Source organism: Chiloscyllium plagiosum, chromosome 3, assembly GCF_004010195.1.
Source record: "Chiloscyllium plagiosum isolate BGI_BamShark_2017 chromosome 3, ASM401019v2, whole genome shotgun sequence".
Classification (NCBI taxonomy): Eukaryota; Metazoa; Chordata; class Chondrichthyes; order Orectolobiformes; family Hemiscylliidae; genus Chiloscyllium; species Chiloscyllium plagiosum.
Window position 1 is genome coordinate 88,255,443 of NC_057712.1, and position 23,529 is coordinate 88,278,971.

The 23,529-nt window shown below is 38.3% G+C and overlaps 1 protein-coding gene across 24 annotated transcripts in view; it reads left to right on the forward strand.

Moving 5' to 3' along the window:
- snap91a (synaptosome associated protein 91a) overlaps positions 1-23,529 on the forward strand; it is a 222,718-nt gene that overhangs the window by 193,427 nt on the left and 5,762 nt on the right. For 22 of the 24 annotated variants that reach the window (XM_043685664.1, XM_043685669.1, XM_043685718.1 and 19 more), the window contains 6 exons: positions 2,872-2,902; positions 8,826-8,940; positions 9,927-9,950; positions 18,889-18,948; positions 19,163-19,267; positions 21,514-21,612. In XM_043685664.1, coding sequence (XP_043541599.1) covers positions 2,872-2,902; positions 8,826-8,940; positions 9,927-9,950; positions 18,889-18,948; positions 19,163-19,267; positions 21,514-21,606 — 428 coding nt within the window. In that variant the 3' untranslated portion in view covers positions 21,607-21,612. The remainder of the gene's footprint in view (positions 1-2,871; positions 2,903-8,825; positions 8,941-9,926; positions 9,951-18,888; positions 18,949-19,162; positions 19,268-21,513; positions 21,613-23,529) is intronic. The other 2 variants (XM_043685700.1, XM_043685697.1) reach the window with 2 other exon arrangements.

Here is a 23,529-nt window from a genome sequence, read left to right on the forward strand (position 1 = left end):
TAAATGCTTTCCCATAGGTCTGCTCCTATCCCCCTCCATGACTGTAGTAAAGATCAGGAATTTGTGACCACTATCACCGAAATGCTCTCCCACCAAGAGATCTGGCACCTGACCTGGTTCGTTGCCAAGCACCAAATCCAATATAGCCTCCTGTCTAGTTAGCCTATTGGGTCAGGAATCCTTCCTGGACAGTGGACAAAATCAGCTCCATGCAAACTGTGTTAAGGAGGTTACAATCAATATTAGGGAAAATCTGCCTCCCAATCTGCTCATCCATGTCTCTGTTGATATTGGGGCACCTATATAAAATTCCCAAGAAAGTTACTGCTCCTTTCCTGTTTCTGACTTCCACCCATAATGACTCAGTAGACCAACCCTCCTCGATGAGCTCCCTTTCTGCAGCTGTTATACTATCATTGATTAGCAATGTCACTCCCCCACCTCTTTTTACCTTTCTCATTATTCCTTTTGAAACATCTAAACCCAAGAACATGCAACAACCATTCTTGTCCCCGTGATATCCAAGTCTGTGTATTGGGCACAACATCGTAGCTTCAAGTACCCATGCTGTAAGTTCGTCACCCTTATTCCCAACACTACTTGCAAATTTTTGCTATAAATTCTGTGTTACGATCGAGCCCTCCACTATCACCTGATGAAGGAGCGTCGCTCCGAAAGCTAGTGTGCTTCCAATTAAACCTATTGGACTATAACCTGGTATTGTGTGATTTTTTTAACTTTGTACACCCCAATCCAACACCGGCATCTCCAAATCATGTGTTAAAAACAACACTGACTGCACCTTTGCGATATCAACTGTCTGTCCTTCCTTCCAGACTCTCTGCTCACTGTATCTGCTTTTCACAGCTACCCCAGCCTCTGATCCATAGCTCTGGTTCCCATCCCCCTACCAAACTAGTTTATCTACGCTCATCTGTGCACTTAGTCACCACCTCAAATATCTCACTGCGATCAAATGTGTTAGACGTTATCTCACCCTAACAAAGCTAGGATGGCTATCTTTGATCAATCCTTGCCTCTCCGAATGTAGATAACACTTGTTCCTCTAGAACCTTTTCTAATAGTTTCCCTGCCACTGACCTGTAGTTTCCTGGTTTACCTCTACCGCCCTTCTTGAATAATGGTACTACTTTAGCTGTCCTCCATCCTCTGGCATCCCTCCTAAGGCCAGAGAGGAATTGAAAAGAAATGACAGAGCCCCAGTCAGAGGCTTAGAGGGGATTTTAGGAAAAACAAATGTTGTAAGGTTTCCCAGCTCTTTCATGCATTGAGTTCCAGAAATTAAGTAGTAACACTTGAAATAGCATACAAGGCATCTGGCCACGTGCTGGAAAATGAGTAGATAGGTACTTGATCACCAGCAAATAATATATGATGGACTAAAGGGTCGTCTTTGTTGTAAAATTCTGGCAGACTTCAAGTAGCTTTCAAAAGAGTATAAATACTTCATAAGGAAAAGAACTGCAGGGATATGAGGAAAGAATTGGTGTAGAAAACTAACTGCAGTGTTCTTCAGAGGAACAATTTTGGACCAAATGGCCTCCTGTGCTCTAGTATTTTATGGTCCTTGTACACAGAATCTTTTGTGTAAACATCTTGTGACATGGCCTTTGGACTTTTTGTGCCATAATGGTGTAGTTGCTCTAAAGGAATGGTGCAGGTTTCTTGGAGAGCTTGCGATCATTTAGTTGAAGTGCTGGAGCCCTCTAAAACTTTTGCGCAGCTCCACATGTAACTAGCAAGCACTTGTGGTCAACTGCATGGAAGCTGTTTGGTTGTTGCATGGCAACATACCTCTAAGGAAATGTTCGGATCCTGGTTTCCTGCTTAAATTTTGATTAAATTTATTACATGGAGTATATTGAATTGAATTGAATTTATTGTCACATGTACCAAGGCATACTGAAAAGCTTTGTCTTGTGAGCAATACAGGCAGATCAGAGTTAAATAGCACAGATCAGTAAATAATAGGTAAACAGCAGCAAACACCAAAACACAGATACAGGCGATTAAGAGTTTGACATTCCATTCAGTATTTTAACAACAGTAGGGTAGAAACTGTTTTGAAACCAGCTGATGTGTGTTCAAGCTTCTGTACCTTCTCCCTGATGGTAGAAATTGTAAAATAAGTTGCCAGGGTGGGATGGATCTTTTGAGAATGCTAGCGGCTTTTCATTCACAGCAGGCCTGGTAGATAGATTCTCTGGATGGGAGGTTGGCCTTTCTGATTGTCCAGGCCGAGTTCACCACTCTCTGTGACCGTCTCAAATCTTGAATGGTGCAGTTGCCATACCAGGTAGTGATGCATCCAGACAGAATGCTCGATGGCACACCTATAAAAGGTGGCAAGGGTATTTGCCGTCATGTCAAATTTTCTCAGCTGTCTGAGGCAGAAGAGACATTGTTGCGCCTTTGTAACCAGTGCAACCCAATGAAGAATCCAAGAAAACTTGCTGTTGATGACCACTCCCAAGAGCTTGACACACTCCACTTGTTCCAACTCTGTGCTGTTAATGTGTAGGGGGCGGGGGCATGAGTAACATCTTGCTGAATGTCAGTAATGAATTCCTTGGTTTTGCTGGCATTGAGAGCTTGGTTGTTCTCAGTGCACCATTTTTCCAGGTCTGTTTCATCACCATCTGAGATTCGACCGACTATATTGGTGTCATCAGCAAACTTGTAAGTGGCATTAGTCTGGTATTTGTTGCCGCAGTCATGGGTATACAGTTAGTACAGTAGGGGGCTGAGTCCAAAGGCATGCCAGTTCTTGATTTTGGTAATAATGTTGTGTGGCATTATTAATTAGTCTAATGTCTGATTAATCTTGCATTTCTTTCTTTCTATTTGTAGATTTGGGTATTTCTCCTGCTCCAGGAAAGAAGTAAGTAATGTTGTATCCTGCGTATATTAACATTAACTTAATACAGTTTATCTAATTGGTGGTTCTCTCTGAAAATTTCTTTTCATAGTTCTTCAGCGTGTATTTTTCATAAGTACACCAAGGAAAGTAATATGTTAGGAAGAATAAAATTGATGGGTAAGTGTAAGTTAGGATATGAGCAACAGAATTGTGGATGAGCTCACGCTACAGAGATTAAATGGAAGTTGGGCCAGAATAACATTGGAACAGTCTAAACTTTGCACAAGCTCTTCCATGTTAAAGCAATGAGAGACATGGAGATGGGAGATGTTTTTGGGATGCTGCCTGACCTGCTGTGCTGTTCCAGCAATAAAGTTTCAACCAGAATAGCATTGGAACAGTCTAAACTTTGCACAAGCTCTTCCATGTTAAAGCAATGAGAGACATGGAGATGGGAGATGTTTTTGGGAGGGAAATTAAGTGGCCCTTGTATGGATAGGATATGAATTGGAAATTCCACTCAAGATTGTGGACTGTCTGATTCAGTCTGAGACAGTGGGTAATGAGGAGAATGAATCAGTTGCATTAGGAGGGCACCAAGATGATGGCTTCTTTTCCTTTATGGCTTATTCAGAGCTGCATATCTGGTCAGGCGAACAATGCAGAGGTAATGCTGTGCCTTAGTGAAAGGGGTGAACTAGCTCTCTGCTTTTTGACTTTCTCAGTGCCATAGTATATGTTTAAGTCCTTTTTTTGGCACAAGACAATACTTCTTATCAATGAAAATGTCACTAACAATTTTACCACCACCTGACCTTGAAAAGAATAATAGAATCAATGTTGAATACAGGTTTTTTTGTATGCTGTCACTTGGGGCCCTCCTGTCTCACAGATACAACACTGAAAGGAACAGTGTTTCCAGTAAAAAGGAAGATAAAAGAATATATGGTTTTGACTCCATAGATTCCCTTTGAACCTTTTAGAGTTGAAGCAGAGGCTAGATGGACTTGCTTCATTTTGAGTGCAGTCAGCACTATCAAAGGTTGCAAGTGTTTTAAGCTTCTCAGCTCCCTGACGCTGTTTCTGTTTTGTGGGATTTGTTCATGTGCCAGCTCATTTGAGAGAGAATGCAAACAGCAGCTTCTCTTCAGTGCCCTTTCAAAGCTCTCTGAATCACCCTTGTCAAATACCACAGAGGCTGGTATCCCATCACCAAGTCGGCCTTTATTTTCATGGTGGTCTGACTTCCTCAGAGCAAGCTGTCAGAGTGAACAGAACCTCTGACACTCCTGTTTATTTTATGTATGTAAGTGCAGTGACTCTAAATACACCATTGTGCAAATAACTAGATTCAATATTTCCACCATCAGGAGAACACCTATGTGACTGGTGAACCAGTAGTAGGCAAAGCCCAATAAGGGTAAGACATTTTTTTTTAGATCCGCCAGCTGGGGCTCCCTGATTGGGCCAGTTTAACAAACCCAATCGGAATTTGTTTCATGAGGTCCACCTTGCTGACCTCATTACTATCACTACAATTTGAAATATTGCTTCCTGTCAGTATTTTCAAAAGGTTCCTCCACCATCAGGAGAACACCCATGTGACTGGTGAACCAGTAGTAGGCAAAGCCCAATAAGGGTAAGACACTTTTTTTAGATCCGCCAGCTGGGGCTCCCTGATTGGACCAGTTTAACAAACCCAATCGGAATTTGTTTCATGAGGTCCACCTTGCTGACCTCATTACTATCACTACAATTTGAAATATTGCTTCCTGTCAGTATTTTAAAAAAGGTTCCTTTTTGGTTCCACCAGTAGTAGCCATGGTGTCACTGCCCTATACATTGCAACGGATAATGTCTTCTTGAAATCATAATAGGTTTTGATTATGGTGTGGATTGTTGTTGCTAAATCACCACAAACTTCCTTTAATTCAGCAACTTATTAAGAAATCTCACAATCAACTACCGAAACAATTATTTAAACTTTATTGCATGTCACAATCAAAATCAGACCCCTCAAGTAAGCAAGTTAAGCCTCACAACTCAACTTGGCTGTTACATGGTTAATGGTAGAATTTAGCTCAGATTCCAACTAGCAGTTTCTTTGTCCAGAGTTTAATTCTTTGAAGTTCTGCCCCAAGGCATCCTGGAATTGAAATATTATATAATTTTCTCGTTTTCAAGATTGCGGTATGACATTATTGATCTTTTAGATTCTTTCATCCACAATATTGCAAGTCTGCAGCCTGCTTTCTTATCAGAAGTAGCTTCCTTATTCCATGTTACATTTGGCCTTGGGTCTGTTTGAAGACATACCTTTCCTTTTGATTAATTCTTTAAATTCTTCTATCGGGCAATCATCTTTCTTTGTGGCACAAGAAAGCCAGTTAGCAAGCAGCTGTCTAAACAGTTTTGTTCATGTAGCCTTGACTCCTCCTTTTCCCAGACATGGCTAATTGCTTTCAATTCCTATTTAACAGTTTGTCCTTTTTTCTTTTAATAGTGTACTCCAGGCTGAGTTATTACTGCTTCTTTCCATCTATGAACAGTTATTAAACTTCTGAGGTTTCCATGATCACAGAAGTGTTGCACTGTTTCCTTTCTTGCACCCTGAGGTGTCATTATTTCACCTCTGTGTCATTGCTTTTTAATCAGTTTACCTTACCTCAGTTCGACTTGCAACAGATTGAACTAGTTAGAGGTATTAAAAAAAACTCATAAGGAGACTATGCACCTGTAATGTTAAGAGTAAGAGAGGAGATGGAGAGACTAAGCCGAATGTCATCAGTGGACATATTGAACCTAACATTGTACATTGAAGTGTCATGGAGATATAACACACAAATGTAGAAGAGGATATAGAGAGAGACCCTCTGGGTCTTCCAGAACTCGTGCCTCTGTCTCATTAATATCTCAATGCAAAATGCATGACATCATGAGGTGTGAACTAAGCTATGTCCTCTTTGGTACTTCATCAGTAGGAGGGAGCAACCCGAGGGTAATGCCTATCAGTTCACAAACGTGGAAATCCATTCTGTTGTTCAAGAAATATGCATTGATGAGTGCCAGGTATTGACTTGCTTCTGTCCCAAGAGAATTGTCAGCCCTTGAAGAAATGCACTCTTGAGGATTCACTGTGATGTATTTTTTAGCTAAAAAGATATAATGCTACCTCGAATGAGTTGTCTACTAACTGAAATGTTTCCTAACCTGACTAATCTTTTTATTTTGTTTTTCACTTCGATTTCTAACATTTAAGAAAAATCACTTATTCCCATTTAAAATCAGTGTTTGGTGGAGATACTGAGAGACTATTCTGTCAAATTTTGTTTAAGTAGCTTAGCTGTTTATCTGCATCTAACCTAATCATTTTTTTGTCCTTTGGGAGCTGGAAGATTTTGTCTTATTGAAAATTAAATCCATTCCAGCTCATCAAACAAAATATATTTATAAAGGCTTCTAATGTAACTTAGAATAAAATGAGACCAAAATGAAATGAATGGGTTCTGTCATGTAACTGAAGTTCAGTATGAATTTCATCACTGAGTTCCATTTGGGAAACGTAATGAAGCGATCAATTTATTGCCTCAAATGCAAAGATAAAAATAAATAATTCAATGTGAATAATAAGTGAATAATTAACATGCCTCTAAAGAGACTTTCTTATGGCACTGTATGGGGGTGTCATTGGCATCTTTATTGTCCATCTTTAATCCTCGAGAGGGTGTGTTGAGCCACTACTTGAACTGCTGCAGCCCATTTCATTTAGATACACCCACAGTGCTGTGAGAAAGGGAATTTCAGGATTTTGAGACACAACAGTGAAAAAATGGCAATATTGTTCCAGGTTGCAAATATAACACCTTTTATTAAAGAAAGGAGAAAGGCAGAAAACTGTAGACCAATTAGCATAACATCCGTCATGAGAAAATACTTGAATCCATTATTAAGAAGATTGTACCTAGAAAGCTTTGCTCCAAGTGGAGCTTTGTAAAAGGAAAACCATGTTAACTAATCTATTCTATTCTATTTTGAAGTGACAATTAACTGTGGATAGAGGGGAACCGATAGATATACTGGACTTGGATACCAAAAGGCATTTGATAAGGCACCATATTCAAGGGCACAAGATTAAGAAATCACAGTGTGGGGTTAATAAATTAACTTGGAGAAAGGATAGGTTTAACTGGTAGGAAGAAGAGCGTTGGAATAAATGAGCCTTTATAAAGTTCATAATCGGTTGTGAGTGGAGTGCTGAAGGGATTGGAGCTGGCATTTGAGTTGAGGTTCACTGGCTCAGCCAGAATTTATTACTCATCCCTAATTGTTCTTGAAGGTGGTGGTAGTGATGAGCCTCCTTGAACTGCACAGTTTGCCCAATGCAAATACACCAACAAAGTTGTTAGGAAAGGAACTACCTAGCGTGGATGTGGTGTTAATTGAGTGGGTTGCTTTGTCCTGGATGGTGTCAAGCTTCATGAGTGTATAGTTGGAGCTGCACTCATCCAGGCAAGTGGGGACTATTCCATCTACTCACTTTCATCTACTTGAGCTCTGATGAAGGGTCATCTAAGATTCAACATTAGTTGCTGTCTCTCCGTGGATGCTGTCTGACCTGCTCTGATCTCCAACATTTGTTGTTTCCATCTACTCACTCCTGACTTGTGCCTTATGGATCGTGAACAGGCTTTAGGGAATCAGATCGTGAGTTACTTTTTAGAGGATTCCTTGTCTCTGACCTACTGTTGTAACCACAAAACTGTTATTTATGTGGTTAATCCAGTTAAATTCCTGGTCATTGGTAAACCTGAGGAAGTTGATAGTGGGGAATGAGGTTAATTGTTACGGGATGATTTGTGCAATCTCACATATTACTCCAATTAAAGTCTCTCTGTCTCAAATTTAGATTTTTGATAGGCAAGAGTGCCAAGGTTTATAAGGTGCAAACAGGAAAGTGATGCTGAGATCACAACTAGATCAGCCAAGATTTTATTTAATGGTGGAGAAGATTGGAAGGGCCAATCTTCTGTGTTCCTAAATTGGGATCATGAGGCTTGGAGAGGAACTAACAGGGCTGTTCCTATACAACTGTCATTCTTCTCCATCTAGGTGGTAAAGTTTGCAAGTTTGGAAAAAGTAAATACTTAAGATTGCTATTTGGGTGCATATCAGGTGGGTTGCTGCTTCGAAATGGTGTTGAGCTTCTTGAGTTTTGTTGGAGCTGCAGTCATCCAAGCAAACAGAGGATTGTACCTCTTAACTGGCAGATAGGCTTTGGGAAGTAGAGGTGAGTCTCATGTGTAGAACTCCTATCCTCTAACTTATGAGGAGAGATGATTCAGTTTGAGATGATTATTGGTAGTGCTTATATATGTGAACATTTATTACTGCTTAACAGTCAAGTTTGAACATTGTCCAGACTTTATTGAGTATTAATTGTTTGAACATTTGGGGAATAGCAAATGATAACAGTCATTGTGCATTCATCAGCAAACATCCCCATTTCTAACTTTGAGGAAGGCAAGATCTTGGGCGGCACGGTGGCACAGTGGTTAGCACTGCTGCCTCGCAGCGCCAGAGACCCGGGTTCAATTCCCAACTCAGGCGACTGACTGTGTGGAGTTTGCACGTTCTCCCCGTGTCTGCGTGGGTTTCCTCCGGGTGCTCCGGTTTCCTCCCACAGTCCAAAGATGTGCAGGTTAGGTGAATTGGCCATACTAAATTGCCCGTAGTGTTAGGTAAGGGGTAAATGTAGGGGTATGGGTGGGTTTCGCTTCGGCGGGTCGGTGTGGACTTGTTGGGCCGAAGGGCCTGTTTCCACACTGTAATCTAATCTAATCTGATCTAATCTAATCTCTGAGAAGCAACTGAGGATAGTTAGTCTGGGGGTCCTTCCCTGACAGCATGCTTTTTAACCTATTTTTAATATTTGCTTTACTTGTAGGAGTGACCTTCAATGGAATGCTTCAGAAAGGAAGTTGACAGGAGGAGCAAACTGGCAGCCAAAGGTTGCTCCAACCACAGCTTGGCCAGCAGGTTGTCCACCCAGCAACCAAATGGTACTTACTCTTTTCTTCATGAAATACACTTTAATGATTTTTACTATTCTGTAACAATGTTGATGTGACAATTTGCTTGTAGAACCCGATGAACTTTTGTCAAATGTGTGGGCCTTTTCCAGCTATTTTCCTGTTAAAGTACAATTAGATATTACATGATTAATTTGTATAATTTCACCTCATCATCCAATGAGTATTTTCTGCAAAAGTTTTAATTTTATTCTCCCATACATAACACATTTTTAAATGAAAAAAACTCCTTTTTAGCGCCCTGTTCCAACATTATGGGTGGATTGATCATCTGTGTTCAATTGTCTGCACATGTCACCCTGTAACCAATCTTTAGAACACAACTGCGTATCATTTGTCCCTGAAATAAATTTTATTCCTTCCTGGATAAGTGATATTTTTGTGGCCAGTTTATTGATGTTTTGGAAGAATAAATGTTATGCTTGTGTTGCAGGGAAAAGAACTGCAATGGGTCTGTCATACACATCATTCTTTGTACATTAGATTGCTAATCCATGCTGGAATAATTTTCAGAATAATTGCCTGAAATGATTCTGTGCTGATATTATCTTAAATGTTAAAATATTAATTTGAAATGTGCTGAAAAATGTGAAAATAGCTCAGTTCAGGAACAACCTTATTCCAAAAATAATAATGAAAATCATTTCTTAAAATTTCTTACTTGGGGCACTCCAGTGACAGCAAAATAAGTTATTTAGATCAATAAGTTGGACATCTTTATATGAGTGCCTGCTGTTGTTTTTATTTTTATAGCTATGGATTTGATTCTTTCTGCTGCAAGGAAATTGAATTGAGGGGTTCACTAGTGTAACTGTAGAAATTTAAGATTATAAATTTGAGTTGATAGAAATATTTTCAATTAAGGCTTTTATTAAGTTATGATATTTATATCATGCAACAGCTATTATAAATCACGAGTAAGCAATAATATATTTAACTACAATTTTCCTTACCAGAATGGTTGGCCAATCCCAGGTTATGTAAGTGAGACCTATCTATGCTAAAGCTTTGACAGCATTACTAATCACTTTGAGCAGCATTCTTTTGAAATATCACCTCTGCAACAATTTTAATTTCAATTGCATGTTAAATGAGAACCTTCCGTACCCCAAATTTGTATGCAAAGGCAAGTTAAAAGACAAAGGTTGCAACGCAGGAGGAGGAGAAGATTGAAAAATGAGACATGAAATAGGAGAGAATCTCAACAAGACAAGTTATCAGTGTGTTATATCTGTTTCTGACTACTTTAAAATAATTTCTTAACAACCTCAAACTTACTCAGGCGTAACATTTCACGGCTTTGTCATGTATTTTTCTACTGTCTCAACTTCCCTATTTTCATTCACTAAAATGTTAGATGCAACATAACCTTTTTATGTTATTTTTCCTCAGTTGTGACTAACCTGCTATTGTACACTTCATTAACACTGATATAACTAGTTTACTTTACCAATTATCAGTATGAACGACTGAAATTGTTTCCTGCCCTGGCATTCGCAATTGACCTAAAGTAAATATTTTATGTCCTTGAATTTTACACTTTTTTTTTCCTTTTTATTCTTTTGCAAAGAAAACCATTTTTTGAGGGTTCTTTTCATCAATTCACTTTTGCTTGGAATGTCTGCGAACATTTTTGGATCGAGAAACAGTTAATTTTTTCAAGTACAGTATGAGCCTTCTGAATTTCTCCAGCTTTTTTCAGTGTCTGTTCCAGTGGAAACAAGCCTAACCTTCAACCAAATTGTTCTGCAGCTATTTTGTGGATTTGTAATGTTTGTGCATTTAACTCCTAGGAGAAGACGACAACAAATTCCAAAAAACTAATTTTGAATTGTGTTGTTGCTTTAAAGATTCAGTTTTCAGTGAAAAATGCCTGCAACTTACTACTTACTCCCTACTGATTTGTATTTAAATTCCATTGATTTAGCGGCAAGTGGTAATGTCATTAGTTAATTCTCTGGGGACATAAATTAAAATCCAACCTTCATCCATGTAATGAATCAGGAAATTTTCTTGTACACAGTTAACAAATTCATCTCCATCTAAACCCTTAACACTATGGCAGTCCCAGTCTATGTTTGGAAAGTTAAAATCCCTAAATATAACCACCTATTATTCTTAGAAATAACTGAAATCTCCTTACAAATTTGTTTCACAATTTCCCGCTGACTAATGGTGGGTCTATAAATACATTCCCAATAAGATGATCATCCCTTTCTTATTTCTCAGTTCCACCCAAATAACTTCCCTGGATGTATTTCTGGGAATATCCTCTATCAGTACAGCTGTAATGCTATCCCTTATCAAAAACACCACTCCCCCTCCTCTCTTGTCTCCCATTCTGTCCTTCTTGTAACACTTGTATCCTGGAACATTAAGCCGCTAGTCCTGTCCATCCCTGAGCCACATTTCTGTAATTGCTATGATATCCCAGTGCCATATTCCTAACCATGCCCTGAGTTAATCTGCCTTCCCTATTAGGCCTCTTGCATTGAAATAAATGCAGTTTAATTTATCAGTTCTACCTTGTTCTCTGCTTTGTCCCTGCCTGCCCTGACTGTTTGACTCTTCTTTTCTCAACTGTACCAGTCTCAGATTGATCCTTTTTCTCACTAGCACCCTAGGTCCCACCCCCTCACCTTACTAGTTTAAGTCCTCCCGAGCCTTAGATGTGATTTATTTGGACTTACAGTAAGGCGTTCGACAAGGTTCCCTGTGGGAGACTGGTTAGCAAGTTAGATCTCACTGAATACAGGGAGATTTAGCCATCTGGATGCAGAACTGCCTCAAAGGTAGAAGACAGAGGGTGGTGGTGGAGGAATGTTTTTCAGACTGGAGGTCTGTGAGCAGTGGAGTGCCACAAGGATCGGTGCTAAGTCCACTACTTTTCATCATTTATAAAAATGATTTGGATATTGACATAGCAGGTGTAGTTAGCAAGTTTGCAGATGATACCAAAATTGGAGGGTTGGGGACAGCAAAGAAGGTTACCTCCAGATTACAACGGGATGTTGATCAGATGGGCCAATGGGCTGAGGAGTGGCAAATGGGGGTTTAATTTAGATAAATGCGAGGTGCTGCATTCTGGGAATGCAAATCTTAGCAGGACTTATCGACTTAATGGTAAGGTCCTAGGGAGTGTTGCTTGGAGTGCAGGTAGATAGGATAGTAAAGAAGACTTTCAGTATGCTTTCCTTTATTGGTTAGAGTATTGAGTACAGGAGTTGAGAGGTCATGTTGCAGCTGTGCAGGACATTGGCTGGCCATGTTTGGAATATTGCATGGTCTCCTTCCAGTCGTGTGAAACTTGAAAGGGTTCAGAAAAGATTTCCAAGGATGTTGCCAGAGTTGGAGGATTTGAACTATAAGGAGTGGTTGAATAGGTGGGGCTGTTTTCCCTGGAGTGTCTGAGGGGTGACCTTGTAGAGGTTTATGAAATCATGAGGGGCAAGGACAAGGTATTTTCCCTGGGGTGAGGGAGTCCAAAACTAGAGGGCATAGGTTTTGGATGAGAGAGTAAAGATATAAAAGAGACCTAATAGGCAACTTTTTCACGCAGAGGATGGTGCGTGTGTGTAATGGGCTGCCAGAGGAAGTGATTGAGGCTGGTAAAATTGCAACATTCAAAAGGCATCTGGATGAGTATATGAATAGGAATGGTCTGGAGGGGTATAAGCCGACTGCTGGCAGGTGGGATATCTGGTCGGCATGGATGGATTGGACCGAAGGATCTGTTTCCGTGCTGTACATCTCTATGACTCTATTTGGAATTGAAACGTGACCTTAATCTTGGTGATCATGAATCTCTCATGCATTGTTGTAACATTCTAGTTGTTCAGTGATGTCCTTCTAGGAGAAATTTCTGGCTCACGTGTGACTCTAGACACACGGCAATATGGTTAACTCTTTACTGCTTTCTGAAATAGTTTAGCAAGCCACTCCATTCAAGAGCAGTTAGGGATGGCCAACAACTGGTTTCCTTGCCATTGACATTTACATCTCAAGGTAAGGATTTATTTCCCAATTCCTGTTTACAAATAGTGAGTGGCAAATCCCAGCTATTCATGTCTTTCTCTCCTTTTTTTCTGCGATGTTGACATTATAGGACATTTACTTCCTCTTTGCTTCGCACCACAATGGAAAATGTAACACATTATTAGAATTTCTTTTTTTTAATTCAATGTGATTACATATACTTAACAAATTTGTGCAGCATTTTATTCATTTATTGCAAAATACATGTTTTGCAAACAAGAAGATCTGTACAACCTTGAAACAAAAGCCATCTAAAGTAAACATTTCTTGTCACATCAGTTTGCTCGTTTCCAAAAATATAACACAAATGGCTATTTGCAGTCTGATCAGAAATTCGCTTACTTTCCATTCTAGAACAACTTCAATCTTGCCAGCAATGCACAATTTTGGTCCCTCTCCATTCTTTCTATGTTTTTTCAGATGGCCTTCCTTTTCTCCCCTTTTTCTTATATTATGGCTATCACAAATATTGACTCAAATCATCCTGTCTCCACACTAGCAGAGCTGAGATATAAGAAGGAAGATACATTTCAGAGCAATGCTCAGAAATTACCCAGGAGGTTTAAATTTCTAGTGGGAGCTGTCAGGTTCCTACAAGCATATCTCCTGTCAGCTACAGTAGGAGACTTGGGACAGGTAAGCATGACTTGCCTTGATCATTATCCAGGAAGCGTTAGATAGTTTAATAACTTGTTTAACATCTGCAATGATAGATCCACAATCAAATCCTCAATCACCACCTCCAAACTTGATGCTATTACCTAGGCCTTTCACCTACTGACTTCACTCAAAGACTGAATCCTTTAACTATTTAGTAGACTATAGTAGCTAAAGCTATAAAAAGGGAGGTATTTTAATAAAATGTATTGTGATCTACTGGAATTCGTCCAGAAACTGCACCATCTGTTAAAACTTCAGGTATTAGAGAATTATGGAAGAAATCGGCACGAACATTTGATTGAGAGCCTTTGCAGGCAGCACCAACATTACATGTGCCTGGAAATTTCAGGCCCTGTTCACCTTCCTTAGTTTTTTTTTCCTTTCAATGTGTTCCACTATATGCGTTTTCTTTTCTAGACATTTTATCAAAATATCATCTGGCAGATAGAACATGGCCTCTGTGGATGAAAATAAGCTTTGAGGATTTTTTCAGTTAAATTTTTATCATTTTTGTAGATAATGAAACTTCTTGACCAAAGTGTTGTCAAGATGAATATAGAAAGTGAAAAAGAGATTTGTAATGAATAAAAGGGACAAAGTGTATGAAACTACATGAAGAATTCAATTAGAAAGGGACCCAAAGCCTTCCCTAAAAATATAAAGAAATGATTTCCATAAGGATTGCTACATAGGAAGAGTGGGACAGATTACTGGCTAAAAAGATCATTTTGTGGCAAAGAGCATGGCTGGAGTACTAAGTGAGTATTTCACAACTGTTTACATCAGAGAATGGGCTGCTGCAAAATGTGTTGTATTGCGGAAAGGTAGATTTAATAAGAAAAATGTTTAATACCACCTCCTATTTCCATTATCTCAAAACAGCACTGCATGATAGAATTAAGGAAAAATACATTGTTTTATATCTTCTTTGTGGAACAATCTAAAATATATCTCCATCCTCAACTTATAAAATTCATAGTTATGACAACAAGGGTCACATGGTGGCTCAGTGGTTAGCGCTACTGCCTCACAGTATCAGGGACCCAAATTCAATTCCACCCTCAGTCTTGATGTCTGTGTGGTGTTTGCACATTCTCCCCATGTCTGCATGGGTTTCATATAAGTACTCTGGTTTCCTGCCACAGTCCAAAGATGTGCAAGTTCAGTGGATTGGCCATGCTAAATTGCCCATAGTGCTCAGGGATGTCCAGGCTATGTGGATTAGCCATGGGAAATATAGAGTGGGGGGAATAAGTGGGTGTGGGTGGGTTGCTCAGTGGGGGAGGGGGGGGGGGGCTAGTGTGGACTTAATGGACCGAATGGCCTACTTCCCCAATGTAGGGATTCTATGAATGTATCATCCATTGATTTTAATGTGATATGCCAAGAACTCTGAAATTTTCGTTTAGATTTTGTAAATTAACAAGACCTGCATTTGTATCCTGAAATAATCATAATTGTCATCCTTTTTGTTTTTGATTCAATATCTGTAATTGTCATGAATTACTTTCATCTTTGTATTATCATCAGAATTCTGCACCTTTAATATTTTCACTGAAAAAATTCATATCTTAGAGGTGCTGCCAAAATAGCAGCAAAAGCATAGAGACACATGATATTGATTATGATGAAACAGAGGAGATACTTATTGGCAGTCGTGGAAGTTTTGGCTGGAGCTTTCTAATCACTAATACGAGGTTTTGCCAAAAGACTGTAGCATTGAAAATGCTAATTAACCCAACAATTAGAGGCCAATCCACCTTCTATAGTAGTAGTCGGAAATTTTGAAACAATAATCTAGGAGAAAATTGATTGGGCTAACAAATGGAAGTCAGTGATTCAATGCCAAGTTGGTTTTGATTCAATTGATAGTTTCTTTCAAGTAACCGAGGGTTAACAGTTTATTTCAGTTGAATTTTCTGCAGAAATTTTTTCAGAACAAGATGTGGCACAATAGACTTGGCAAAATTCAATTTAATGAGACTAAATTGGATAGTGACAGCATTGGAATGTAATTGGCTAAGAAACAAAGTAGAGAGTAGTGGTAAGGCTATTTTTCATATGAGAAAATAATCTACAGTAATGTGTCCTGCATTTGGTTTTTATATTTTGTGAATAAGTGGTCTAGGCATGGGTTTGCAAGACATGATATTAAAGTTTGCAGTTAAATCAACACTCTAATCTAACTAACAATGAACATTAGTAACAGACTTCAGGAAGACAAAGAGACTGGCTTCATTGAACCTGCATTTTTCAAACTGGTCTGCCCACTTTACCAATCTACCAAAAGGATTAAAGAAATTATGTGGGAATGAAAAGTATGATGAGAAAGATATACCTGAATTCTGAGAGAATAGACGGTGGTGTGTTTTGGTTGATTGGTTTCATGGGATCAGTTCAATAGTATCAATGTGCTATGATGATATACAAGTGATATTTTAGGTGGAGATTTACCCAAGCCCATGGTCATTATTGTTATCATTGCATTTGGTTTTATTTGGTGGCAATATCTTTACAATGTCCCAGTCCCTCCCACTCTCTATCACTCCGTCAGACACTACTGCCCTTGTCCTTACCCCAGCCTGCCACCATAGTACTTTGTCACGACATGGGCTGCTACTAACAGCCCATCTTCAGCCACTAATGGGCCCCATTAACTTCTGTTGATTCCCCCAAGCTGACCTTTATTCATTTTTCTGCCCATTTGCTGTTCTCTCTTTGGGCACCAGCTCCACCTATCATTTATTCCTAATGCCACCCAATCTTCATCACATCTTCCAGCTGTTTCCTAGCAAAAATCCGTTCTGAAGAAGGGTCGCTGGACCTAAAACATTAACTTTGCTTTTTCTCAACAGATCCTGCCAGAGATGCTGAGTTTTTGCAGCAATTTCTTTTTTGATTTTAACTTGCAGCGTCCACATTTTTTTTTGGTCAGAAAGCATCACAGTTTAAACAATTTTCTATTTGCACTCATGGGTTTGCAGCTACCTGGTTTCTGTGTAATGCTGGAGTCAACACAGTTTCACAACGACTCTGACATTGATCTGCCTCTTTGACAAAATTCACCTTCTAAGAATACCTTTCATCACACCACTTCTTGCCTCACATTTCATGTCTATAGGTTGATATTACAGTAAAGCATTAAGAAATCAGGCTGGGAGGGGATTCCTCTGTGTACGTCCCAGCACACTTTCTTTCTAAAGTCAGCTGAAATGTCAGTTTCCAAGGAGGTATTGCAAGGAGAAGTAATTAAAGGGATGTGAGGAAAGGGCAAACAAGTGGGGCTAACCAGATTATTCTACAGAAAAGCTGACGCACACTTGATGGGTCAAACAGTGCCGTGCTGTGTAATTCCATGACTCTAAATAAAAAATGATGTACTTTCATAGTAAGCATGAGAAGAACCAGTACAAACAAAATTTTAAAAGGATGCCAGAAAAGAGATCCAGAAACATGTTGGATTATGCAGTTCTATTCAGGTAGTAGGACAAGTTGCGAAGATGTTTTATTTCTGAAGACTATTAGAATCCTTAGCTTTATTAAGTGGCATATTTTTCAAAAATCGGTTACATTAATCCCTATTAAAAACTCCGGCTTCAACTGGAGTATTATTTTCTAGTTTAAGCTGGCGTATTGTTTTCAGCCTGGGTGTATATTTGAGGAGGGAAGTCAAGGTCACAGAGAAAATCCAGAAATGATTTTAACATCATAGCACCAGACATGAGAGCCTTCAATTGAAGCTAACCTTATTCTCCTGAGAACAAAGATAATCAAAAAGTGATTGAATGCATGGTCAAAATAGCAAATCATTTTCATTATGTAACTGATAGAAACCTTTCCAGTAGCAGAAATATTGAGAGCCAGAACACTGATTTTATAGTGATTGGCAGGAGGGAAAAGAAAATTGCACATTTAACTTGTTCTGATATGGAATTAAAAGATGTTGGATGCAGATTTAATCATAATTCTGAAAACAAAATGTTATGGGACTATGGGTATGTTGTAGGGATTAATGGGGTGACTGCCAAAAGGAGCTGCTTGTGAATGGTTTTAATGGCCACCTTTTGTGCTATATCACTGTATGATCGAGCAGAGTACCATCTTAACCTCAAAATGATAACCTTGTCCAAATAACGATATTCCTTTTTTTATTCTCAATCAGTGCTGTCTTGAGAATTATTAAAATCCCAGGTATTATCTGACTGCAATGAGGCCTGATATTCTGTGGAAAGTAAAACAGTGATCAAGATGCAGGCCATTTCAACAAATTAATTGAAATATTGCTTTCAACAAATATAGGTTTGCTTTTCTTCCAATTTGTGGCCTACAATTGTCGTTTTTTTTCCTCATTCATATTTTATATAATATTCATTCCTTCTAAGGTCTCTGTAATTTTATCTTAAGTAATAATGAGTAGCGCTTACTTAATATTCAGATAGAAACAAAGCAATTTGCAAGTCAGTGGACCTGTTTCCTGTGCATAGGATCTGTTTCAGCATAGTTGTTGGATGTATTGAATGCTGATGGAGAAGGACCATAATGCAGGATTAAAGATTATTTTGTTTGCACTGAACAGTGTGTATGATCACAATAGATTTCTGTGGTTGTATTTGAAAGCTGTTGTTGTTCTTAGCAGCATTTAATGTTATTTCTATTTCTGTTACTTAGATCCTTCGGAACCTTTCCGTTAAGAAGTAATTAAAGTTGAAATTATTGGACCTTGACATAGTCATAACAATAAATAAGATTATCTTATTCCACTTTCTACATTGGGTGCAATCTTTGTATTGGAAAGTAACTGATGATGAAAGTATTTACCCGTTCTTGTAGCTTTTTTAAAAAATGTAAATGGACGTTTACATAGACCAAATAAGGACTGAAAGGAAAGAATGCACCACATATTGCTTCAGAAAAGAACAAGATTGCAACAATTAATTCTGTAAAGCAATTAAGGAACCTGAGAGAATCTTGATACAGCTGACAAGTTCTGACTTATTTTGAAAGGGAACTTTTCTTGATCATGCAGTTTTGTGGTATGGTTGCCCTTTATGCCTGATGGATCAATCTTAAAACAAAAACACAGGACTCTAACAAAGATAGGAAATTGTATTTCCTCCTTTATTTTTGATCTCCAAAACAACATTTCTTTCACTGTCAAAGCATGTGTTAATCAAATTAGTTTATACAAATAAACTCACGCTCTTTTCTATGAATTGTTCATAGGGAGCTGTTCCACCTGTAGGGCCTCCACCCACTGCTCAACCAGTACCTGGATTTGGGATAGTAAGTAGTAGAAGATACCTGCGAACTCCTTTGTGCTTAATTAAGATCTGATTTGATTTTCATTGAAGGATTTTTGAGTTATTTGTTTAATTTGTTAATTTAAGTGCAGTCTTATCAAACACATTGGCTATACTGTAAAATCATGTAACACTATCTACTGTTTGTTTTTATAACAAGTAACTCAATTACTCATTAAATGTACTGTTTGATTAAGCCACCTGCAAGTGCAGGTATACCCATGATGCCTCAGCAACCAATGATGTATCCTCAACCCATGATGAGACCAGCATTTGGAGCTGGAGCAGTTCCTGGAGCACCGGTAAGCTTTGTTATGAGAACCTAATGACTCATTTCTACTTTCTAGAGACTCATTTAAAAAGTTTGTTTGACATTTTCAATTTGTACAAATTTTCAACGAGAAGTTTATCTTGTGCAAATGCAAGTTATGATGCTGCCTTGAATGAGTCAAGACTACTTAGGCTGAAACAAAAAACGATTTTCTTCTGAGTAAAGGGAAAACTTATGCCATTGCACAATATACAGTTAACTAACAGTTTGAGGTAAATTTCCCAAAACATTATACACGTGGAATTGTACTTGTGAAAGATCACATCAGGAATTTGTAACTCAGTTGGTTTAAGGATTGAGAACTTGAAAGTTTTCTGCATGCCCATGACCTTCAGTAATTTTCCTGATACACGAAGCTTTGTTGAAAATCTAGTGTTTCAAAGTATATGTAAGAAGGAAACTTGTGGGGCCAAATCGTTATGATCTCTTAATCTTTAAATATCAATCTGGTTATGAGTTTTGCTACACTTGACTTTTGAGTCAAGAGCTTGTCGTTAAAGCTCCACTCCATGCATTTAAACAGATTTTCTGGGCTAATGCTTCAGTGCAGTACTTAAGGAGTACTTCAATTTTAATTGGTTTCTAGCCTCTTTTTAATGGAATGTGCATATGTCTGTACTACTGTATTATGAGAAAGTGAGGACTGCAGATGCTGGAGATCAGAGCTGAAAAATTTGTTGCTGGAAAAGCGCAGCAGGTCAGACAGCATCCAAGGAGCAGGAGAATTGATGTTTCGGGCATAAGCCCTTCTTCAGGAATCCCGAAACGTCGATTCTCTTGCTCCTTGGATGCTGCCTGAGCTGCTGCGCTTTTCCAGCAACACATTTTTCAGCTCACTACTGTATTATCTCAAATCTCCCTGCTGTTACTGTGCAGTCCTGTGATAATTTATCATCCTCCTCATGTGTCAGCTAAGTCTTCCTCGAACTCAATCTCTAAATTGATAGTTTTTTTTTTAAATCTTAAACCTTTCAGACTGTAATCACTATACCCAAGTTGCTCATCCCACTTTTAACTTGGATGCCTGATCTATTTTGTTACTCCTGACAACATTTCATAATGCTCTGCCATCGTAACCTGCTAACATACTGCTTGAGGAAGGGATTTGCTTGCTTGCTTGCTTGCCACTAAAAAAAATTGTAAATAGTTTCAACAAATGGACTTAAAATACCAGCTACAATCACTTTTGTTCTTAGTCAATAAAGATTGGTTATGGACACAAGTATCATTTAACAATGTATTTATGTTTATTGGTCAGAAACCTCTTTGCCATAAGTTAATTCATATTATCACTTCATATTAGTAAATGATTCTTAATTGCTGTGTGACGTTGTCAATCGTGAATAAACAAAAGGTGTGAGAAACTATCTGGTAGTTACTCAAAGTCATAAATTGTCAGAAGTGATTTTATTAGAGAACAGAGGATTATACACTGACTTTGATTTGAGCATCAAGGGAATTTGCAATAGATCCAGATTGCAAAGGGGAGTGTACATTTACTTTGAGAATGATTCTGTGTTGCACAACTTTATTATGGGCCTTTTAAGTTAACAGAAGTTGTGAATGAGATGCCAGGCTGATGTTTAATTCTACAGTGAAAGTGATGTGGGGGGATGAAATTTGGTGAATGTCCAAGAAGTATTTCCTATAATTCATCAGAGAATTGTTTCAAAGAGAACGTGAAGATGTGAATGGAAAGGAATGGGTGAAACCTGTCTTGGAAGGAGTGCATATTATATTGCCCAAGAGCATGATTCCAGGATGCCTTTAAGAATTGAATTGAGCAGGACTAGGACTAGGAAGCATTTCACATTTATATCGCACTTCAGTTACAAATAAAGCAGTATTGGATAGACATAGAATAGAATAAAAACATCCTTGATTAAGTATGACAATATTATTAATTATGTAGTTAAAATGTGAAACATGAGTCTAAACATGAAGGTAGTGTTGCTGTGGTGTATTTGAGAAGTATATCTTTACGCAACATAGCTGCTGTGCCTTGCTAAAATCTCTGCTTAGTATTGTTGCTAAATCTTTCATGTTTCTTACTTACATGAATACAACTAACCTTAAAAATTGTGTATGTTATGTTTGAAATCAGATAATTGTTGCATGAGCAGATTTGTGCATGTAATATATAATATAACCTTTTCTAACTTCTCGGCCTCACTATATTGCTGCCTTTTCTGCCTCCTTTGGTCTCTGCTTTGTTAGCTTTCCCCAAGCCCAACGCCTGCCACTCAAAGCCCCAAGAAACCTGCAACAAAGGACCCTCTAGCCGATCTAAACATCAAGGATTTCTTGTAAACAAAGGTACACTCCAGGTTCTATCTGGAACTCATTTTGTGTGCTGAAAGTTTGAATTGCATGAATAATATGTGGCTATGCGAATGAATGATCTATTAAAAATAGATTGCACTGCTTCCACTAGAAGGCTATTATTAACATTTATACTTCAAACAGATTGGCTATTTGTATGCAAAAAATTAAAGTAAAATAATTGCCTGAAGTTTAAACCCTAACTTGGATGCTGAATAGAAAAAGAGAGGTCCAGTTGGTGTTTCAGTGTGCAATATAATCATTATGCATTCTTTATTGCAGGGGTTTTAATTTCTTAACAATTTTGCCCACCTTGTGAATCTACTGTGTTCTTGCTGGAGTATTTCCAGAAATGCTACCTGACCTCATGTCTTGAGTTTAGCCCAAGTAAATATTATTCACAATATTCACTGTGGCAGTGAGCAGAGGGATGCAGTACAGTTACCAAGGTTTTATGACTGAACTAGATGCATCCTCACTAGTTTCCTTATGGGTGTCATTTTCAAAGCAGTGACTATAATGGCAGTTAGGAGTTGGTTTTTCCTTCTCTAATTTTGAATACTTGAAGATATTTATTGAAGTCAACCAGGGGAAGGTGGTGGTATGGTGATGATGTCATTGGAGTAGTAATTTGGAGTCTCCGACTAATGATCTAGGAACACTGGTTCAAACTCCTCTGTGACAGATGGTGAAATTTGAGTTTAATTTGAAAAAAATAAAATGGTAGTTCTGAGGCATTTGCAATTTTTAATGCTGTAGTCATTAATCTGGTTACAGAAAAATACCAGAAGGTGAATATGGGAAGAAATTCTTAAGGGGGGAATAGACAACTCATCACATTTGCAGGTAATTGATTTTTGATCTGAAATGACAGTTCAGAATGTGATTGAAGTCCGTAATGCTCCAGAGGAATTGATCCGGCATTTGGAAAGAATATCAGAGCATGGGATTAAATACTGGCCTAGCTGTCAATAGCCATATCCTAGGCGACTGATTTTTTTTTAAAGTCAGTTTTTTTTTAAATGAGCTGCAACAATTACTCTAAGTAGATAAATCCATTCTGTTCCTGAATCCTGGAGGTGGCAATTCTTTTTCTTTTTGTCTTGTGCGTTTTTTCGCTTTAGGCATTTTCAAGATATTGTAAGCAAAGTAGGCTTCAATTCTCCCTGAATCTTTTTACTGAAACTGAATTCCCAAATGTAAATGTAACTAAATTTGTACAAAATTGGAAATAATTAGGCATCATTTACTGTAGCAGGGTGACTTACATTAACTCCTATTTACTCTTAGACTTACTCTTGAACATTAAGTTGTCACAACTGACCTTGCAAAACATTTAAGTGGAAGCTGATCATGCGGCACACCAGGCCTGAGTGAACAAGGCAAATTCCCTACCCAATAAAATGGAAGGCTGTGAAATAAACAATACAAAGGCTAAGAAGGCAGTATGTATTAAACTAGATAATTTCAATGTCAAAATAAGCACAGAGAAATAAAAAGGAATGATGGATTGGATTGAGAGAGAAAAAGACAATAAAGAAGTAAAGGACACAATTTTGGTTTGATTTATTGTAATCACCTACACAATAGGTGCACAAAGCAATATCAACATTATTTAAAACTAGAGTCCATTCAGCAGTCTAATAACAGCAGGGAAGAAGCTGTACTTGAACCTGTTGATGCTTGTGTCCAAGCTCTATATCTTCTGCCTGACCGAAGATGTTGGAGGAGAGCATTACTGGGGTGCGAGGGGTCTTTGATGTTAATTTCAGTCATTAACGACAATTGAAACAGAAGGAATGAGATGGAAAGGTGCCAGAGATTTATTAGTGACAATTAATGTTCACTACAGTGTTAAATAGGTACCTAAACTGAAATGGAAAAAACTCTAGGGGTGAAGGTTTAAGATTT